Genomic DNA, 19551 nt, shown 5'->3' with positions numbered 1-19551 from the left:
AGGGCAGTCACCTTGGTCCAGTGTTGTTTCTGCTCTTCATTAATGACCTCCCAAATGTTTTGAAGCGCTGCATACCGCTGATGTACGCTGACGATGTCAAACTGGTTATGCCTATTCGCTCACCTGAAGATAGGGCACTTCTTCAATTGGATCTGAATAATCTGGTTGAGTGGTGTGACGTGAACGTCATGTCACTAAATTTACCGAAGTGCAAGTTTATGTGTTTTACGAGGAAATCTTTTAAAACCTATCAGTACATGATAGGCGAATATATCAATAAGCAAGTCACAAACTTTACTGATCGTGGCGTTATAATGGACCCTAAACTGGACTTCAAATTACATATCGAATCGTGTGTGAATAGGGCTAGAGGCACTTTGGCTTTCGTAAAAAGGTGGTCAAAGGAATTCAATGACCCCTATGTCACTAAAACTCTTTTTTTATCGTTAGTAAGACCTACATATATTGGAATATGCTTCCATTATCTGGAACCCGCGTTATCAGGTTCATAGCGAAAAATTGGAATCGGTCCAGAAGCAATTTTTGCTCTTTGCTTTAAATCATTTGCCCTGGGATCCATCAAGGAACCTACCGCCCTATTGCAGCCGGTTAAAACTTTTACAGCTGCCTTCACTACAGAGCCGTAGGGAGATGCTTGGCGTTTTATTTATGGTAAAACTATTAAGGGGGGTGATAAACAGTCCATTTCTGCTTGGCGAGGTGATGTTTAATGTCCCTTTTAGGCCCTCTCGGTATTTCCAACCGCTATATTTAAATACATGTAGATCGAATTTTCAAATGCATGAACCTCTTCGTTGTTTGTGTCAAGATTTCAATAATCACTGCAATAGTATTGATACTTGCGACACACTTTACAGTATAAAAAAATATATACTCACTGCCTTGAACTCATAACTGTTTCAAAATCACATGTTAAACTAAATCTGTTACCTGCTCCAGTTACTTTGGGCGGGTGGTTTGGAATCACGTCCTTTCCAATTTCCCACACATCGCAGCCCTACTCATTGTGTGTTAAATATACATCAGCTGCTCGAAATCACGTCCATTCTGACAGCACTAATAATCAATAGTTACTTTGGGCGGGTGGCTTGGAATCACGTCCTTTCCAACCTCCCACACATCACAGCCCTACTCATTGTGTGTTAAATATACATCAGCTGCCGGAAATCACGTCCATTCCGACAGCACTAATAATCAATAGTTACTTTGGGCGGGTGGCTTGGAATCACGTCCTTTCCAACCTCCCACACATCGCAGCCCTACTATTGTGTGTTAAATATACATCAGCTGCTCGAAATCACGTCCATTCCGACAGCACTGATAATCAATTCCGTTGCTCGGCATCACAGTACAACCCGACAACTGATTCAATAATATATGTATATACATATTTTATAATATAATTTTGCTCACTATGTATGCTTGTTAATTTTACACTGTAATCCGCATTTATATTCATTCATATTTAGTCTGATTGATTGTAAAATTTGTAGACTAACAAATAAATAAATAAATAAATGGGCGTGGCACCGCCTACTTTTAAAAGAAGGTAATTTAAAAGTTTTGCAAGCTGTAATTTGGCAGTTGTTGAAGATATCATGATGAAATTTGGCAGGAACGTTACCCCTAATACCATATGTGTGCTAATTAAAAATTAGCAAAATTGGATGACGAAAACACCCACTTTTAAAAGTCAAATTTTAACAAAAAATTTAATATCTTTACAGTATATAAATAAATTATGTCAACATTCAACTCCAGTAATGATATGGTGCAACAAAATGCAAAAATAAAAGAAAATTTAGAATGGGCGTGGCTCCGCCCTTTTTCATTTAATTTGTCTAGAATACTTTTAATGCCATAAGTCGAACAAAAATTTATCAATCCTTCTGAAATTTGGTAAGGGCATAGCTTCTATGACGATAACTGTTTTCTATGAAAATGGGCGAAATCGGTTGAAGCCACGCCCAGTTTTTATACACAGTCGACCGTCTGTCCTTCCGCTCGGCCGTTAACACGATAACTTGAGCAAAAATCGATATAACTTTACTAAACTTGGTTCACGTACTTATCTGAACTCACTTTATCTTGGTATTAAAAGCGGGCGAAATCCGACTATGACCACGCCCACTTTTTCGATATCGAAAATTTCGAAAAATGAAAAAAATGCCATAATTCTATACCAAATACGAAAAACAGGATGAAACATGGTGATTGTATTGGTTTTTTGACGCAAAATATAACTGGAAAAAACTTTGTAAAATGGGTGTGACACCTACAATATTAATCAAAAGAAAATGAAAAAGTTGTGCAGGGCGAAATCAAAAGTCCTTGGAATCATGGCAGGAATACTGTTCGTGGTATTACATATATAAATAAATTAGCGGTACCCGACAGATAATAATCTGGGTCACCCTGGTCCACATTTTGGTCGATATCTCGTAAACGTCTTCACATATACAACTAAGGACCATTCCGTTTTAAAATACTATTCAATACCTTCCATTCCAGGGTTACCCTAGGTGCATTTTCCTACATGGTGATTATCCCTTATGTTCGGTTACACCCGCACTTAGCCTTCCCCTTACTTGTTTTCCTTTAATTTTCTTTACTTTCATTATTTTCTTTCAGTTCCTTTCCTTCCCTTTCCTTTCATTTAAATATCCTTCCTTCCTTTTATTTTCTTTCCTTTTCTTTTCTTCCCATTTCATTACTTTCCTTTTATTTAATTTTGTTTGGTTTTATTTAAATTAAATTTATTTTATTTTACTTTATTTTATTTTATTTTACTTTATTTTATTTTATTTTATTTCATTTTATTTTATTTGTTTCAATTCATAACAATGTAGTACTTATACAAATAAATACTTAAACTTGAATATTCGCGTTTGAATATCAGCAATGAAAATTATAAATGTATATATTTGCTGTTTTCGATTAGAAATAATTTTTTTCCAATTAGAAACTTCTTAGCGAAAATGCAACTGCCTTGTAGCTGTCGTTCGGGGTTTGCCTAAAATACATGTATCTAAGTGCTGTCCCGCTGATTTGTAGAAAAATCTAAAAAGGAGCACGATGCAAATCGAAACATAAGGTTGGCCCAAACTCCCTCTGCCGTAAATCGCGCCAAGTATTTACCTTTTTGTACCTTTCATGAAAATGAAATGGTATATTAATTTCGTCACGAAACCCAAAATTGTAAGTCCTTAAAGGAAAATAGATAGACCCGCCATTAAGTATACCGAAATAATCAGGATGAAGAGCTGAGTTGATTTAGCCATGTCCGTCTGTCCGTCTGTCTGTTTGTATGCAAACTAGTCCCTCAACTTTTGAGATATCTTGATAAAATTTGGTGAGCGGGTGTATTTGGGTTTCCGATTAGACATTTGTCGGAACCGGCCGGATTGGACCACTATAGCATATATCCTCCATACAACCGATTTTTCAGAAAAAGAGGATTTTTGTCATATCTTACTCAATTTAACAGATTGAAATTTCAAACTTCACCATATAATTTCGTATATTGCACATATTGTTGCCTGAAAAAATTTATGAGATCGGTCGTATATATAGTATATATCCCCCACAACCGATTGTTCAGATAAGAAACTTTTCGTAATTACTGGCATATTTAAAGAGCTAGAGGCTTCAAATTTCAACGAATGCTTACGTATATAGCATATATTGTTGTCTGAAAAAATCATAAAGATCGGTGGTATATATAGTATATATATGGTGTATATATAGTATATATATGGTGGTATATATAGTATATATATGGTGGTATATATAGTATATATAGTATATATATATAGTATATATATATATATTCGCAATTTTAGCCCCATTTTAACAGCTAGAAGCTTCAAATTTCACCGAATGCTTACGCATATAGAATATATTGTTGTCTGAAAAAATCATAGCGATCGGTTGTATATATAGTATATATCTCATACAACCGATTGCTCAGATAAGAAACTTTTCGCAATTTCTACCCCATTCTAACAGCTATAAGCTTCAAATTTCACCGATTGCTTACGTATATAGTATATATTGCTGTGTCAAAAAATCATAGAGATCGGTGATATATATAATATATATATGATGGTATATATAGTATATATATATTTTTTTTGCGATTTCGGCCCCATTTTAACAGCTAGAAGCTTCAAATTTCACCAAATGCTTACGTGTATAGCATATATTGTTGTCTGAAAAAATCATTGAGATCGGTGGTATATATAGTATATATCTCATACAACCGATTGTTCAGAGAAGAAACTTTGCGCAATTTCTGCCCCATTTTAGCAGCTAGAAGCTTCAAATTTCACCAAATGCTTACGTATATAGCAAATATTGTTATCTGAAAAAATCATAGAGATCGGTGGTATATATATTATATACCCCATATAAACTGTAATTTTTGCCCCTTTTTTACGGCTAGAAGTTTACGTCATATATTGTTGAAATACGTGATTCGTAGTCATAGTTTTTACACGCAGACCACAAAAAACGTGAAACTTTGCATCCTCACACAAAGTACCTACCTGTTTTTTATTTTATATTTATCTTAAAAATCGTTTAGGTATGTAGATCTGTTCACTATATATTTCTTATCTTATACATCCGATTATTCGGAGATTACGAACGGGATAAGATTATGTTCAGCCCCATTCATGAAAGGTATGAAGTCTTCGGCACAGCCGAATACAGTCCCATTCTTACTTGTATTTATATTTATTTACGATAATTTGCAAATTAAATTGATAAATATTTAATAAATAATTTTATGCGTCCTAGTATATATAGATTTGCTTTTCAACTAGTTTGGACGACAGATTTTGATTTCGTTAGTCCGTTAACCGTTTCTTTACTGGAACCGCTGCCGTATTCGAACCAAGTTCTGTGTATGCGGTTCCTCAGTGCTTTACGTGTGCATACAAAGTAATTTGCGGCGCGAGGCGCAGCATCACCTCCCATTGAGAGTTTGATTTGGGTTGCGTGGTGGGCGCATACCACCATACAAAGTGTGTTTTTGTTTTTATCTCATTTTTTTGTTGTTACTTCAATAAGAAAACAATGCGAAAACGCAGTGCGGATACTTGTGTGCTGCTTTTGTTTTAATTCCTTCATTAAATGAATTTATTTTTGTAAGCATTTCTTTCAGCGGTGCACGATAAACCGACGAGAGCACCGCACATCTATCGTAACATATTCACCTCTCGTAATAAACCACACTATGTATTCAAACTGCCCTTCATTCAAGTAATTTTAATGTAGTGATGTAATGGTGTTGAACACAGCAGAGGCCGAGTACTTTAAACAAACTGCCGTTTGGTACAAGAATCAAAAAGAAACCAATATTCGAATACCTGAAAAATTGGTTGAAAAATATTGAGAAAATGTCCAAGGAACAAAATTTGCTACCAACTGAAAGGTTTGGTAAACTATCCTATCCAAATCTGAGCTTAAAATATCATCTGGACCAAAGCCATTTTTTTCCCGTGAGAACATTGCAGGTGTACATATATAGTAGTAACTTTGCGACTAAGAGATTTTAGAGATTTTACATCATACTGTACCAAAAGAAATGAAGTTAGTAAAATCAACAAATCAGGGGCGGAATCGTTACATACGATTCGTGATCGAATGCCGGGTTTTAAATCACTATAGCTCCGAAATGGTGCATTGGATTAATGAAATATGTGAACTAGGGGCAACGCGTTCTCACTAAATCTATAATATGCTATTATTTTTTTAAATAGTTGGATAGGCTTATTTTTATCACTTGTGTGAAAACTGTTTTCGATCCGTGATCGTATGTTACGATTCCATAGCAGGTTTTCTGTTCCTGAATTAACAGATATGCAGTAAAATTGATCGCATTATGACTAACTCAACCGAGTTTTGTCAAGAAAACAAATTTCTAGAGTTATTTCAACAGAAGAAAAACTGTTGGTTTCAAGTTAATGTAATTTTGTTTATAATTTATTTAATAATTTTGGAAAATTTTAAAAAACGTGACATCAGGATGGGCAAGGCGACAGCTGTTTCGATTATACCTTGTAAATCTCTTCAAAGCCTTTTCTCGCGGGGGTGGGAGTCGAACCCGCACCAGTAATTTTGTTTTTTTTTTAACCGTCGAACGCATAACCGGGTACCCGTGCGTCCACTTGCGACTTTAAACTACTTTAGTGAGAGAACCACTGTCACTAGAGTGTGGAACTTTCTAATCTAGGAAACTACAGTATTTCTGTATCGTTGTAAGTCAATGTAGTAGATTTCAGATGAGGTGTTACCAAGATATAAGTTCCCAAAGTCGACACCTACGCGAGCGCATAACCGGGTACCCATGTACCCATCAAATATCAAAATATGCATTTGTTTTAATATGAAATTTTTATTGCGGATTGTAAAAATATATTAAAAAACATGAATCTTGAAACAAAAAATATTGTATTTTTTAGACATATACTAATTTTTCTGCTCGCAAACGGTGCAGATACAATTTGTCACCGAATGTACCAGGCACATTGGTTTTTTGAAGATGCTGCATGCTTTTCGAGTTTTTTTTCTTCGTTTGGGGGCTTCAGTATAGCATAGGTAGCAGGATTCAGTTACTGGTTTCATTGCTCAGCACACAATCTGTAATAATTTTTACTTATGAATATTGTTACTGTGCATTTGTAACGGTAAAAACTTGTAAGTGGACACGCGGGTGCCCCCGTTATGCGTTTGCGTGGTATTTTTTGGTTATGCGTTCTATGGTTAAAGAACTATTTTCAGTGGTCATTTCAACAGCGAACAACTGCCAAACAATCACGGCGCGCAATGCTTTGTTCGTATGACTCTCGTGGTACAGGAATCCCTCTCATATCAACAGCAAATGTTGTCGGTTAGCTCTTATTTTAACAGTTTTCATTGGTTTCTTAGGGTGACAGTATAAATTTAAGTCAACAGAGCAGAGTTGTCGTGGTGTGATGGTAGCGTTCAACGCCTACCGCATCGCAAGGCCTGGAAAAGGCGACATCAAAATCTTTATTAAAACAGTTTTTAATTACAAAATAATGTCTTACCGGAGTCGCTACGTATTTTTTGTTAACAGGGCTATGGCTTAGTTTGATGAACTTTTTTTTGTTGATTTGACTTTTGATACAGTCAATTTAGAATCAACAATTTCTTGAAAGTAGAACAACTATTTGCGATGGAAAAAATTTACAGAAATATCGTTTGAATTATTGACCCGTGATGCGGTCGATTTTGATCGCTTTTCTCATTCAGTGTATGAAGGGACAAATTGGATGGTATAAATATTAACCTTGCAGCTGGAAAGGACTGTATCAATGTAAGGCTTGAAAAAAAAAAAAAAACGATTAGTGCTACCCTATTGGTACGCCTGGCATCTGCTTGTTATACAATCATTTCATATCGGAAGTCCAAATTTGTAAAGCAAATGCTACTAAACTTCTGCAGCAGAGTACAGTTCCAAAAATCAATATTCCTACCTTTATATTCCTTAGCGTCATCAAATAAGATAAAAGCGGAGTTATGTAGAAATGTCTATTCATCTATTTAAGCGTTTCAATGTGTTTCTCTGGGGTATAGCAGTATTAAAGAACAAAAGATTGATTATCAAGTGGGTAGACTCTTAATTGATATAAAGAAAGCAGATAGCTTTGTACCAACACGCCTAAGGAATTTCATCAGGAAAATTGAAAGCGACTGTATCAAGGAACCCTTTCAGGGCGAACTTACAAACGCCTTCAGTGGATACTTTGCAATTTCCATAATACTTCTCAAATGGCGTGCAAAAATAAGCTTCTGCAGAATTTGGCAAGAAAATGCGTAGAATATCGAATATATTATCAATTCATTCGTTGATTGATTCGTTTCTACAGTCATGTTTTCTCAGCAGTTTGCCCGTGATAAAAAAAGCTGAAAACGTGTTTGATAGTGAATGTGTAAGGAATGTCTATTATTTACTCAACTACCTTCAGATACAGACTCATCAAAATCGGCTCATTACAAACTCGGAATTGCGCATCACTACATGTTTGTACGTACGTATTTATAATAGCGAGGAGGTGAAGTCATTTAATTGATTTTATGCGGTCGCGGGGTTTGGCAAAGTAAAGCAAACAAACCATTATATACACAATGTAAAACAACAAGAAAAAAACAACTACTTACTATATTGATTTAACGTGATGGCTGAACAGTTTACTCTGCATCTGGTATGGGTTCCGGGACATAAGGGCATGCCAGGTAATGAGATGGCGGATGAGCTTGCAAGAAAGAGTACCTCTCTTCCACTTTCGCCATCCTGGAAGAGGTTGGACATGCCGCTCTCCACCTGCAAGCTCAAGATAAAGGAGGCTCTACTGGTGGAAGCGGGAGCCTGGTGGAAGCATCATGGTAGATGCCACAAGGCAAAACTCACATGGCCGGAATGGAACGAGAAGAGGTCGCGAGAGCTTCTCACCCTCCGTAAGGGGGATCTTTCCTTAATTGTAGGTCTTCTCACTGGTCATGTTTATATTGGACCACATGTGGAAAGGATTGGCGCTCCATTTAATGATTATTGTAGAAGCTGCGGCAACGAAGAAGAGCCTGAAACTGTTAGGCATCTACTCTGTGAATATCCAGCGCTCGGTAGAAGAAGGCAACGTTTTATGGGCAAGATGTTTCTCGTAGATCTGACTGATATAGCTGAGGTAAATACACGACGCTTAGTTAGTTTCACAAACTCAACGAAGTGGCTTGATTAGGAGAGTATGAACAAATCCGTGTGGTTTCACAATGGACCTATAAAGAACTAAGTGTGCCGCTCCGATGTGGACGGTAGCCACTTGAACCTAACCTAACCTCACCTAATCTACTATATTGACTTACAACGATAAAAATTAAAAAAATGTAGAAATATGTATGTAGCTCGTAACTGTTGTTTTATAGTAAATATTTTTGTTATATGGTTAAATAAATCTGTATAATACATTCGATCCTTACGACGACTATTATGGGGAGGGGGCACGGAAAGGATAAGCGGCTACGTAGCCAAGTTATGTTCCTTGGACGAACGTCTCTGCATTATCCTTATAAAATAAAAGTTTTCCCATCATAACGCTCATAGTCGCGACGAAGCCAGAGCCCTTATACGAACACTAATAACATATGTACACCGAAAGAAATAAAGCTATTGCGATCAACAAATCAGGTTTGTTGATCTTCAATTAACATAAAATTTTTTAATTGAAAAAACTTATTTCTAAAATGTTGGTGTTGCTTTGACCGAGGCGTGAGCCAAGGATCTTCGGTGTGGCAGGTGGACGGTGTACTGCGGCCACCAAATTGGTATTGGTATTTTTAGGGTGAGACTAATGTTTGCTAGTTAATAGAGCAGAGCCAAACGGCCGTTGTGGTGTTGTGGTAAGATGCTACGCTTTACACACAAAGAAAACTATTGTAAAATTAACTTAAAATCGCGTACACAACTAAAACTTAGGCATAATTAACCTACTAAGTTTTTTCATCATCTTAACAAATAATAACTAAATTAGGTAATAAATTGCCTAACCTTTGTTTCCATTGTCGAGCATAAATTATGTAAGTACTTTGGTAGGATGTACAAGTTTCTCGGGCCCCATACAAAATTCTTTAACTAAGTCAACTTTGTTTGATTTACAATTGTTTTTTCTCTGTGTGTACGCTCAGTCAGCGTTACAAAAGTGTGAACGAGTCTTGTATCGGAATTTTAATTTTAAAATATCCTAATTTCAATAGTTTTGTAATTTGTATTTTCATAACTTTTTTTATAAATTTCCATAGGAATTTCTGCTTGCTATAGACGTGACATCGAGTGGCACTCCAGAGGAGAAGTTAAAATGGGCATTCCGTATGTACGATGTAGATGGTAATGGAGTTATTGATATACAAGAAATGACGAAAATTGTACAGGTAAAGTTACGTACAAACGGGGTCATTCCATATCTGCTCCACTCCTAATTACTACTAATTAGTCGAACACTTGTAATTGAGATGCATTAAAAAAATAATAATAATACAAAATAATTTAAACAAATAAATGAAACAATTTTCAGTAATTGAGATGCACTAAAAAAAATAATAATACGAAATAATTTAAACAAATAAATGAAACAATTTTCAGTAATTGAGATGCATTAAAAAAATAATAATAATACAAAATAATTTAAACAAATAAATTAAATGATTTTCACGGCAGCTTCCGCTCAATAATACAAATAGATATCATTTGTTAGTTCTTTGTATATCTATAGAAAATCTCTTCAAAGCCTTTTTCTCCCGGGAACCCGCACTCCTGCGAGGGTTAAACTGTTACACACACATTCAGCCAAAGCTATGCCTTTGTTGTTGTGCAACTTTTTCCGATTGCCTTCTTTGCATAGTTTATTTTTTAGGCGGTACATATGGATTTTGTATGTTAACTTGACTTTTTACTTCCTTTATATTAGGTCGGTTGAATGTTTGTCCACTTTTCATACAAATCTTGCAATCGATTTTTAAGTAACTTCTCATTCAAAAGGAAAAAAAAATCAGCTAGGTGGCGCACGGATCGAAATAATTAGATAAGAATTTGAAAATTTTGAAACCAGCTTTTAAGTAACTTCTCGATGAGCTAGAGACATGAAATTTCAAACTTAATTCAGAGGTCGATGACAGTCGATTACACGATACAAAAAGATTCGCTAGGGAGCGCACGGGATGAGATATTTAGAAAAATCAAACGGAACGGAGAGAATTTTGGGATTGATTTGTATGTAAGTTCTCATTGAGCTACAACTGTAAAACTTCACAGATAGGATAAGACGCCGAGAAAATTTAAGAAAAGAAGAAAAAATTCGGTACGGTGGCGCACGAATCGAAATATTTAGATAAGAATTTGGAAATTTGGTGTTTTGAGATCGATATTAAAGTATCTTCTCATTGAGCTACAAATATGAAACCTCAGAAACAGGTTAAGACACCGTGTCAAAGGAACAAAAGGAGAATAAAATTCCGTTAGGTGGCGCACGGATCGATTTGATAATAATTTGGAAATTTGAAATCTGGTTTTAAGTAACTTCTCGATGTGCTAGAGGCTAAAAATTTAGAGGTTAATTCAGAGGTCGATGACAGCCGATGACACAATACAAAAAGTTACCGTAGGGGGCGCACGGACTGAGATATTTAGAAAAATCAAACGGAACGGAGGGAATTTTGAGGTTTGATTTTTATGTAAGTTCTCATTGAGCTACAAGCGTAAAACTTAACAGATATGTTAAGACACCGAGCAAATGCAAGAGAAGGAGAAAATAAAAATAAAATAAAAATATAAATTGACAAAAATCAGCGAAAAATGCCTCCGTATATTTATTTATTTATTTATTTACTTGTATGTCTAATATACAGCAGACACTTATATAAAGACATATTCTTGTTAAACTTTGGTTATTAAATTTTGACATAGAAATTGCAAAAATATTGATGAGAAGTAAAAATACAAAAGTGGAGCGCACATTACTTGGATTGCAAAGTTGGTAGGAAAGGAGATATTATTAGTCAATCAAAGTTTTTTATTTTATTTTTATTAATTTTGAGAAAAAGTGAATTAACATATTTTAGAGGGATTTTGAATTCATTGAAATTTTACTAGATTTATTTAATTTTCTAATATTAATTATACAGAGCTTTTTTGGTCGTTCATTTTAAAGCAAAGACATACGGTTTTTTTCTTCTCCGACGCGTTTTGACATGCCTTTTTCAGGGAGACTAAATATTTAATTTTAATTGAAAAAATGTTAAATCAAAGAAACCCATTAGACAAGTGCAGAAATGCGGTTCGTGAAGACAAATACCCGGCACACGCAGTTGAGGAAAAGCAACCTCCCAGTGAGACGTGAGACACTCCAACTCAACGATCTGGATACTGTAATAGCTTTTAACCTCTTTACTTATCCAGAATCAATCCCATACCCAATGTATGTCCTGCTTTTAACGTGTCCCAACATAACACCAACTATGTTTTCCATTGCAATGTGGAACCAACGCCCCTTACACTCTTATCTCTTTGGTCCAACCCTGTTGAAACTGCTTGTTTTCTCGGACTCCCTTTAGAGGATATTGTGCCAATTTGTGAGTGGTCGCACCTATTGGATGGGGCGAAGCACTGCTACAACAACAACAAGTGAATAAATTTAGTTTAAATCCAGTTCAAAACAGCCGATTAAAAAGTAGTGTGGTTTGATACGGAATGACCCGTATTATGGGCAAGCACCAGTTGTATTAGACTTATAAAATACCTTTTAATAACAATAATGAAAAACTGCAATTACAGCTAAATTTTATTTTTAATACTGTATGTTTTTTTGTCTTTCAATATATTTTGCAGGCCATATATGATATGCTTGGCGCGTGTTCATCGAATCGGCCAGCAGATTCTGCCGAGGAGCGTGCAAAAAATATTTTCGCTAAAATGGATGAAAACAATGATGGTCAATTAACTCAAGATGAATTCTTAAAAGGATGTCTGCAAGATGAGGAGCTTTCCAAAATGTTGGCGCCATAAATTCCCGCACCATAGAAAAACAAAAAAATAAGCAAGGACGAAAAAGAAGAAAAGGAAGAAGGAAGGAATGAAAGAAGAATGGAAGAGAATGGCAAGAAATAAACAAAATGAATGAAAAAAGAAAGAAACAACAACAACCCCAGCAAAACCAAAGAACAAACCCAAAAGAAACACACACACACACACTTACAACATGAATGACCTTTTGCGGTTTATATAATTTATTGAATCATTTATATCATAAAATTTATAAATTTACATTTCCTAAAATGAATACTAAGGCATCTACTAAAAATTAACACGGTTTTTAATGTTTTTTTTTAACACATGTGTGTATATTAGGGTGGGTCAAATTTATTGTTGAAAAGGCACATCCAGTTTCTGAATCTATGGGTCATACTGAGTAATATTGTCTATGGGACCATAAGTCTGAAATGAATTTCGAGCCTTCCTAATTTTGTTAGAAAATTGTATATTCCAATCCGAATAGCGGCTCTCACAAATAAAATACATGAAATTAATGTCAAATTCGGATTCGGATTGGGATATAAAATTTTCTAACAAAATTGTGGAGGCTCGAAATTTATATCAGACCTATGGTCCCATGGACAATATTACTCAGTATGACCCATAGATTCAGAAACTGGATGTGCACCTGACGTTTTTTCCCCATTTTCCCCATACAATTTGACCCGCCCTAGTGTATATTAAATGTATGTATGTAAAAATAAATATTCCCTGCAAAAATGCGATTAGTCTAGGATAAATGCGATATGAGTAGCAAAGGAATATGCGGCTATAGCCAGTTTTGATCTTTTTTGATCTTGTTTTATGGGGAGACCAATTGTACCTGCTCATGCCTGAACGGGTAGTGTCGGACGGGTCCTCTTTATAACCCTACGTGTACTGTCGTATATTTCCTACTCTCCTTCATACCCTTACGGGGACTGTTCGACGCGTCCTCTTTGTACCCCTACGCGTATTGTCATAGAAGTCCTCTTTCTACCCGTACAGTATTATTACCCGTTGTTATTAACAAAAACAAATCTACAATAATGGTACTATAGGGGATCAACTATACACCACTATAGACAAAATAGATCAATCGTAGACCACTATCTTCAGAGACTAATCGCACAATTTTCTTTATTTATATATAGTAGACTGGGTCGATTTATTAACCGATATCACGCCATCGTTTTCGATAGGATTTGGGCTTAGGATAAAAAGTTCCACTACGCATACCCAAAAAAATAATTTTCAAGCCTGCGAAATTTAATTTTTTTGACATTTTCGACTTTGATTTTCAAGGTTTTTTTCATGACCTACAAAAAAAATTTCATTTGATTGTAAAATTTTGGGTCGGACAGGGTACCTATACATGAAAATTTTACAATCAAATGAAAATTTTTTTTGTAGGTCATGAAAAAAACCTTGAAAATGAAAGTCGAAAAAAAGTTAAAAAAATTAAATTTCGCAGGCTCGAAAATAATTTTTTTGGGTATGCGTAGCGGAACTTTTTTCCTGAGCCCAAATCCTATCGAAAAATCGGTGGCGCGATATTGGTTAACTTTCGTTCAAACGAATCGCCCCTCCCCCCTAATATATAGTTTTAAATTTGTTTTACGCAAAAGTTGTTAAGTATGTAGCAAAGTACATAGTTATATCTTTGTATATGTGGGTAACTCAGGGAAAATTCGCGGTGGAAAACTATTGATACAACATGTTAGTATAAAGGTAGAATTTCGCAAAATTTATTTATTTTTGCAATGTTTCAAACATAATTTTTAAATTTGTTAGGACGCAAAAAAAATTTTCAAAAATATTTGACGAATTTTGAAAAAGTTGTCATAAGTAGTATATGTTTCTTATATTTTATTTCGGTGCCCTTCTGAAATGAAGCTGAAATATTTCTTTCAAAAAAGCCTCTTTTGCGTTAAAAAAAAAAACAAATAAATCACATACATCACACTTGCGAGTAAAAAATTGCAACAACTATTATTAGCAGCTGTTTCTTAACTTTTTTGTTTTACTGTTTGTGAATTGTCGAGCTCGAGACCATACAATATTAAATAACACACAAAAAAACAAAAACTTTTTATTTGTATATGTTATATATTGTCGTTTTTTTATTTATCGATATTTCGACTTCAATTAGAAGTCATCTTCAGGACTAGGAATACAAAAATACAAGTATTATAATAAAAAAACAAAGAACCGTTACGGTTCTTTATTTGCTTACTTTTTATGTTTATTTTCGTTTTTGTCATATCAAATTTTAGGTTAGTCGATCTGGTACATCCAACGATGTAAGTCAAATGTATACATGTACTTTTGTGTTTTTTTATTATAATACTTGTATTTTTGTATTTATAGTCCTGAAGATGACTTATAATTGAAGTCGAAATGTCGATAAATAAAAAACGACAATATATAACATATACAAATAAAAAGTTTTTGTTTTTTTGTGTGTTATTTAATATTGTATGGCCTCGAGCTCGACAATTCACAACCATTTTTACAAACTAAAGGCTAAAAAACCAACAACAAAATAATTTTTTGTTTTACTTTAAAACTAAAGTGATCCATTAATTCCTTTTTAATGAGCAAAAAAAAAAAAAAAACAGTGTACACTGATAAAATTTACAAATGATTTCGATATTCGAAACTGTGAACTCATAAATAGTGAATGTTTAAACACGATTTAAAAGTGAATATAAAAAATTTAAATAAAAGAAAACAAACAAATGAAAACAAATATAGATTAAAAAAAGCAATAAAAATAAAAAAATATAATAAGCAAAATAAATTTCAAAAAAGAAGACTACACTGATAAAGTTTGCAAATAATTTTTGCTGCTATTGTTTTACGCGCGTGGTATTTTAATAGGAAACCTTGGAGAACCTGAAAGGGTGGCTTTAAATTTTTCACTATTTATGAAAAGGGAATAAATAAATATGGCCAAAAACTAAAGGGGGAAAATAATCTATATATATAAAAAGAAGTGTACATTTTGATTGTCACTCCATAACTCGAGAACGGATAGAAAGATTGCCATGAAATTTTTAGGAAAGATACAGGAAGGAGAGATGATGGTTAGTTGATTTTGAAATCCCACATCGGTTTAGCCATAAAATTATAAAAATCAAATTCTGTGTATGTGTGTATGTTCGCTATGAAAACGTATTTCCCACACTTCAATCATCACCAAATTTTGGTTATAGGTTCTTTCGATTAACGGGAAGGTTTTAGGCTAAAAATAATTTCGATATATAAAAGGGGCGTGGCACCTCCCATACAAATGGTATCTGTAGTACTGTAAAATGTGGAATGGGGAAAAAGGGGCGTGGCACCTTCCCTGCAAATGGGATTTTTCAGAACTTGGCTGCCGTACAAAATTAAGTTATTTTAACACCTAACGTTTGCCTGCATTGTTGAGTTTGGCTGTTATGCCTTTTGAACGTTTAGTAATCTGCCGCCGTTAAAAAAAATTTGTTAGCTTCAGTCTATCTACATCCATCTATATATATAAAAATCAAATTCTGTGTGTGTGTTCCCTATGAAAATGTGTTTCCGATACATCAATCATCACCAAATTTTGGTTGTAGACTCCTTCGATCAAGACGAAAGTTTTTCATATTTCAGAATTAAGAATTTTAAATTTAAATGTTTTCGTTTTTTGGCTATGCGAACGAACTATCTTCGCTCCCAAAAATGATCATGTTAACAAAATCAATGATCGCATTCAAACCCAATTTCCTGGTGAAGCGACGAAATATAAATCGATCGACACAGTTACAGATGAAGATAAAATTGTGAATTATTCAATTGAATTTGTAAACTCTTTAGAACCACCTGGAATGCCTGCGCATATATCAACTTTGAAAATTTGCTCACCAATCATGCTTCTTCGGAATTTAAACCCACCGATATTGTAAAAATGGACTTTGCGTTTAGAAATTAATACCGAATTTAATGGAAGCAACAATCACCAGCGGTAAAAGCAAGGGTGAAGAGGTGATCATACCACGGATCCCAATCATTCCTACAGAATTTTAAGCGCTTGTAGTTTCCTGTACGCCTTGGTTTTGCAAGCACAAGGACAATCGCTTACTATTGCATGCTTAAATTTAGAGAGTCCGTGCTTTTCCCATGACCAGCTATATGTTGCTTGCTCTAGAGTTGGAAAACCAAAAAATTTGCTTATCTTTGCACCGAACGAAAAAACCAAAAATATTATGTACCCACTTGCATTACAATAAGATACAATAATAAAATATTTTAAACGAAAATTTCACCAAATATGCGTACAAAATTCAATTCAATTTACAGAACAATAAATTAAATTATCAGAAAACAAAACAGAAAAAAAACGCAACATTCATTCTATCTCGGGCGTTACAACGTACGCCTGGTAAAGCTAGTAATAATATAAAAGAAGAAATAAAATAAATTTAAAAAATGTATGCATGAAAAATTAAAAAAACACGGTAGCTTTAAATAACGAAAACCAGTTAAAGAAAAAAAGGAAAGAATGAAAATTAAAAAATAAACACTAGAAAGACCAATAAAAAAATTATAGACAAAAAAAAAAATATTTAAAAAAGGTATATAGAAATATAATTGAAAATTAAAGGTAACAAGTCAAAAATAAATAAGGGAAACAATTAAAGGCAAGTAAAGATAACAAATAAAAATACTTAAAATTAATGTATAAAAAATCAAATTTTATGAAAAAATATATATAATTAAAAGAATTATTAAAAAAGTATAGTTAAAAAAACAATTAAAGTTTTTACCGCATTGAGGATGGCTTTGAATTTTTCACTATTTATGAAAAGGGTATAAATAAATATGGCCAAAAACTGAAGGAGAAAAATAAAAAAATTAGAGAAAAGAAAAAATAAAATAAATTAAAAAAATGTATGCATGAAAAATGAAAAAATACGGTAGCTTTAATTAACGTAAACCAACTAAAGGAAAAAATGGAAAGAATGAAAATTAAAAAATAAACATAAGAAAGACCAATAAAAAAATTATAAGGACAGAAAAAAAAACATTTAAAAAAGGTATATAGAAATATAATTGAAAATTAAAGGTATCAAATCAAAAATAAATAAGGGGAAAAAATAAAGGCAAGTAAAGTTAAAAAATAAAAATACTTAAAAATAATGTATAAAAAAATACAATTTAACGAAAAAATACATATAATTAAAAGAATTATTAAAAAGTGTAGTGAAATAAATTCACATGGTGTAAATGCCAATGATTAATCAGCCGCCTTAACATGAAATTACCCTTTTTATGCATCTGCATTTTGCTATGGAACAGATGTTCTAACAATTTTTAATACATTCTTATTTATGTCGGCTTGATTGCATAAAACTTTTCGACTTTCGTTTCATTTTCACTCGGTTCCATTCTCATTTCATCTCTTTACGATTTGTTTCATATAATTTCTTTTCGTATAAAAAAAAATATTTGTTTTAAGTTTTGTGATAATTGTTGTTAAATTTATCAAGAATTTGTTGCTATACATTCCTATGTATTACTACATATGTACGTATGTAGAGATGATCGTTTTTGGGGTATGCTAATCACACCCAATGAAATGCAATAACAATTTTTAGAAATTGCAATATTGACTTTTAAATTTACTTGGTTTTAGTTCCTGAATTGCCTGATACACAATAAGGTTCAGTATTTAAAATTTCTATTAAGAAAAGTGTGGAAAAAATTACTATAAATACGATAAATTAATAAGCGAGCATAATAAATATAAGGTAAACAATTTATGTAGGTAAAGGAATATATATAAAACTGCAGCATTTCTTTCCTGCTAAAAAATATACACATTTTAAATTTTTACTTGTAAAGTTGCTGACGTGCGAATTCAATTTGCAATATTGGTAAAATGTAAACAAAAATAATTCAAAACGTTTGAACCACTGCATAGGGTGGTTTGAGAACATTGAGAAAACCCTAGAATATAAGGAGTATAAGACTCCGTGCCTTTGAACAATGTCTCTAAACGGGCGATCATGGATTGTCTTAACTATATTGGGCATACCGCAAGACGGGGTGTTATCACCTTTGCTATGGACGCTCGTCATAAACCAACTGCTCAGGCGGTTGATGGAGGACCCGCCAAACTTAAGGCTCCATAAAATATTGTGAAGAATAGTAGCACCACCAAGCGATACTAGCATCACTAAGCCGATAATAAGCAGCCACTCGTATGTACGTAAACAAGTCAATTATCATTTACACACATATGTACATAAAAGGCAAGGGAGAGATGCTCACAAACGTGGGTTATATCGACCTCTCTCTTTTATTGGTATTTACAGCGATTGTGAAGGCTATACTATACTATGGAGTCCTTGTTTGGTGGACAGCCACACAAAAAAGACCCTATCTCAAAAAATTAGAGAGGGTATGCAGGATATCAGTGCTTAGCATTACGGAAGCCCTAAAACCAACCCCGATGGCTGCACTGTATGTCATCCTGCCCATTCCACCTGTAGACCTGGTGGAAAAGAACATAGCGTTAACAACTGCAACGAGGCTAAGTGCCTCGGAGCAGCTTGAGCGCAAAAAATATGGCCATAGTGGTATATCGTCCTCAATTACAGGACGAACAGACTACCTGACTCCGTATTTGCGCTTTGAAGTAGCTCTTAAAGCCACAATAGATGTTGGTTGTTGAAGAAAGGGTGCCCAAATGGCGGACGAGGCGATACACGTGCACACCGATGGCTCCAAATAGTGAAAGGAGTAGGAGTAGTGCGGTATACTGTTCTGATTCGGAAATAAACAGATCCGACAAGCTGCCAGATCACTGTAGCGTTTTTCAGGCGAAAGTAGTAGTCGCAGTAGGAACACTCGAAGAAAGAACTGAAATCCAAGCAGCAATTAAGGCAATCTCACATAGCACAGCATCTAAA

At 34.1% G+C, this 19551-nt stretch overlaps 2 protein-coding genes across 11 annotated transcripts in view; both read left to right on the top strand.

The window, feature by feature from the left end:
- The window catches only part of LOC137253980 (neuronal calcium sensor 2), a 79527-nt gene extending 66624 nt beyond the window's left edge, over positions 1-12903 (top strand). For all 8 annotated transcript variants that reach the window (XM_067791601.1, XM_067791596.1, XM_067791602.1 and 5 more), the window contains 2 exons: positions 9847-9975; positions 12428-12903. In XM_067791601.1, the coding sequence (XP_067647702.1) occupies positions 9847-9975; positions 12428-12604 (306 nt within the window). In that variant the 3' untranslated portion in view covers positions 12605-12903. The remainder of the gene's footprint in view (positions 1-9846; positions 9976-12427) is intronic.
- The window catches only part of Nca (neurocalcin homolog), a 104999-nt gene that overhangs the window by 66623 nt on the left and 18825 nt on the right, over positions 1-19551 (top strand). Inside the window, exon 1 of one of the 3 annotated variants that reach the window (XM_067791592.1) lies at positions 18060-18387. The exons of 1 other annotated variant lie outside the window; for it this stretch is intronic. The gene's annotated coding sequence lies outside the window, so the exon portion shown is untranslated. Of the gene's footprint in view, positions 1-18059; positions 18388-19551 lie in introns of those variants that run through there. One more of the 3 variants, XM_067791593.1, reaches the window with a different exon arrangement.

Source organism: Eurosta solidaginis, chromosome 5, assembly GCF_040869045.1.
Source record: "Eurosta solidaginis isolate ZX-2024a chromosome 5, ASM4086904v1, whole genome shotgun sequence".
NCBI lineage: Eukaryota > Metazoa > Arthropoda > Insecta > Diptera > Tephritidae > Eurosta > Eurosta solidaginis.
Note: the sequence above shows the minus strand (reverse complement) of the source record. Positions and strands in the feature narration are given on the sequence as shown.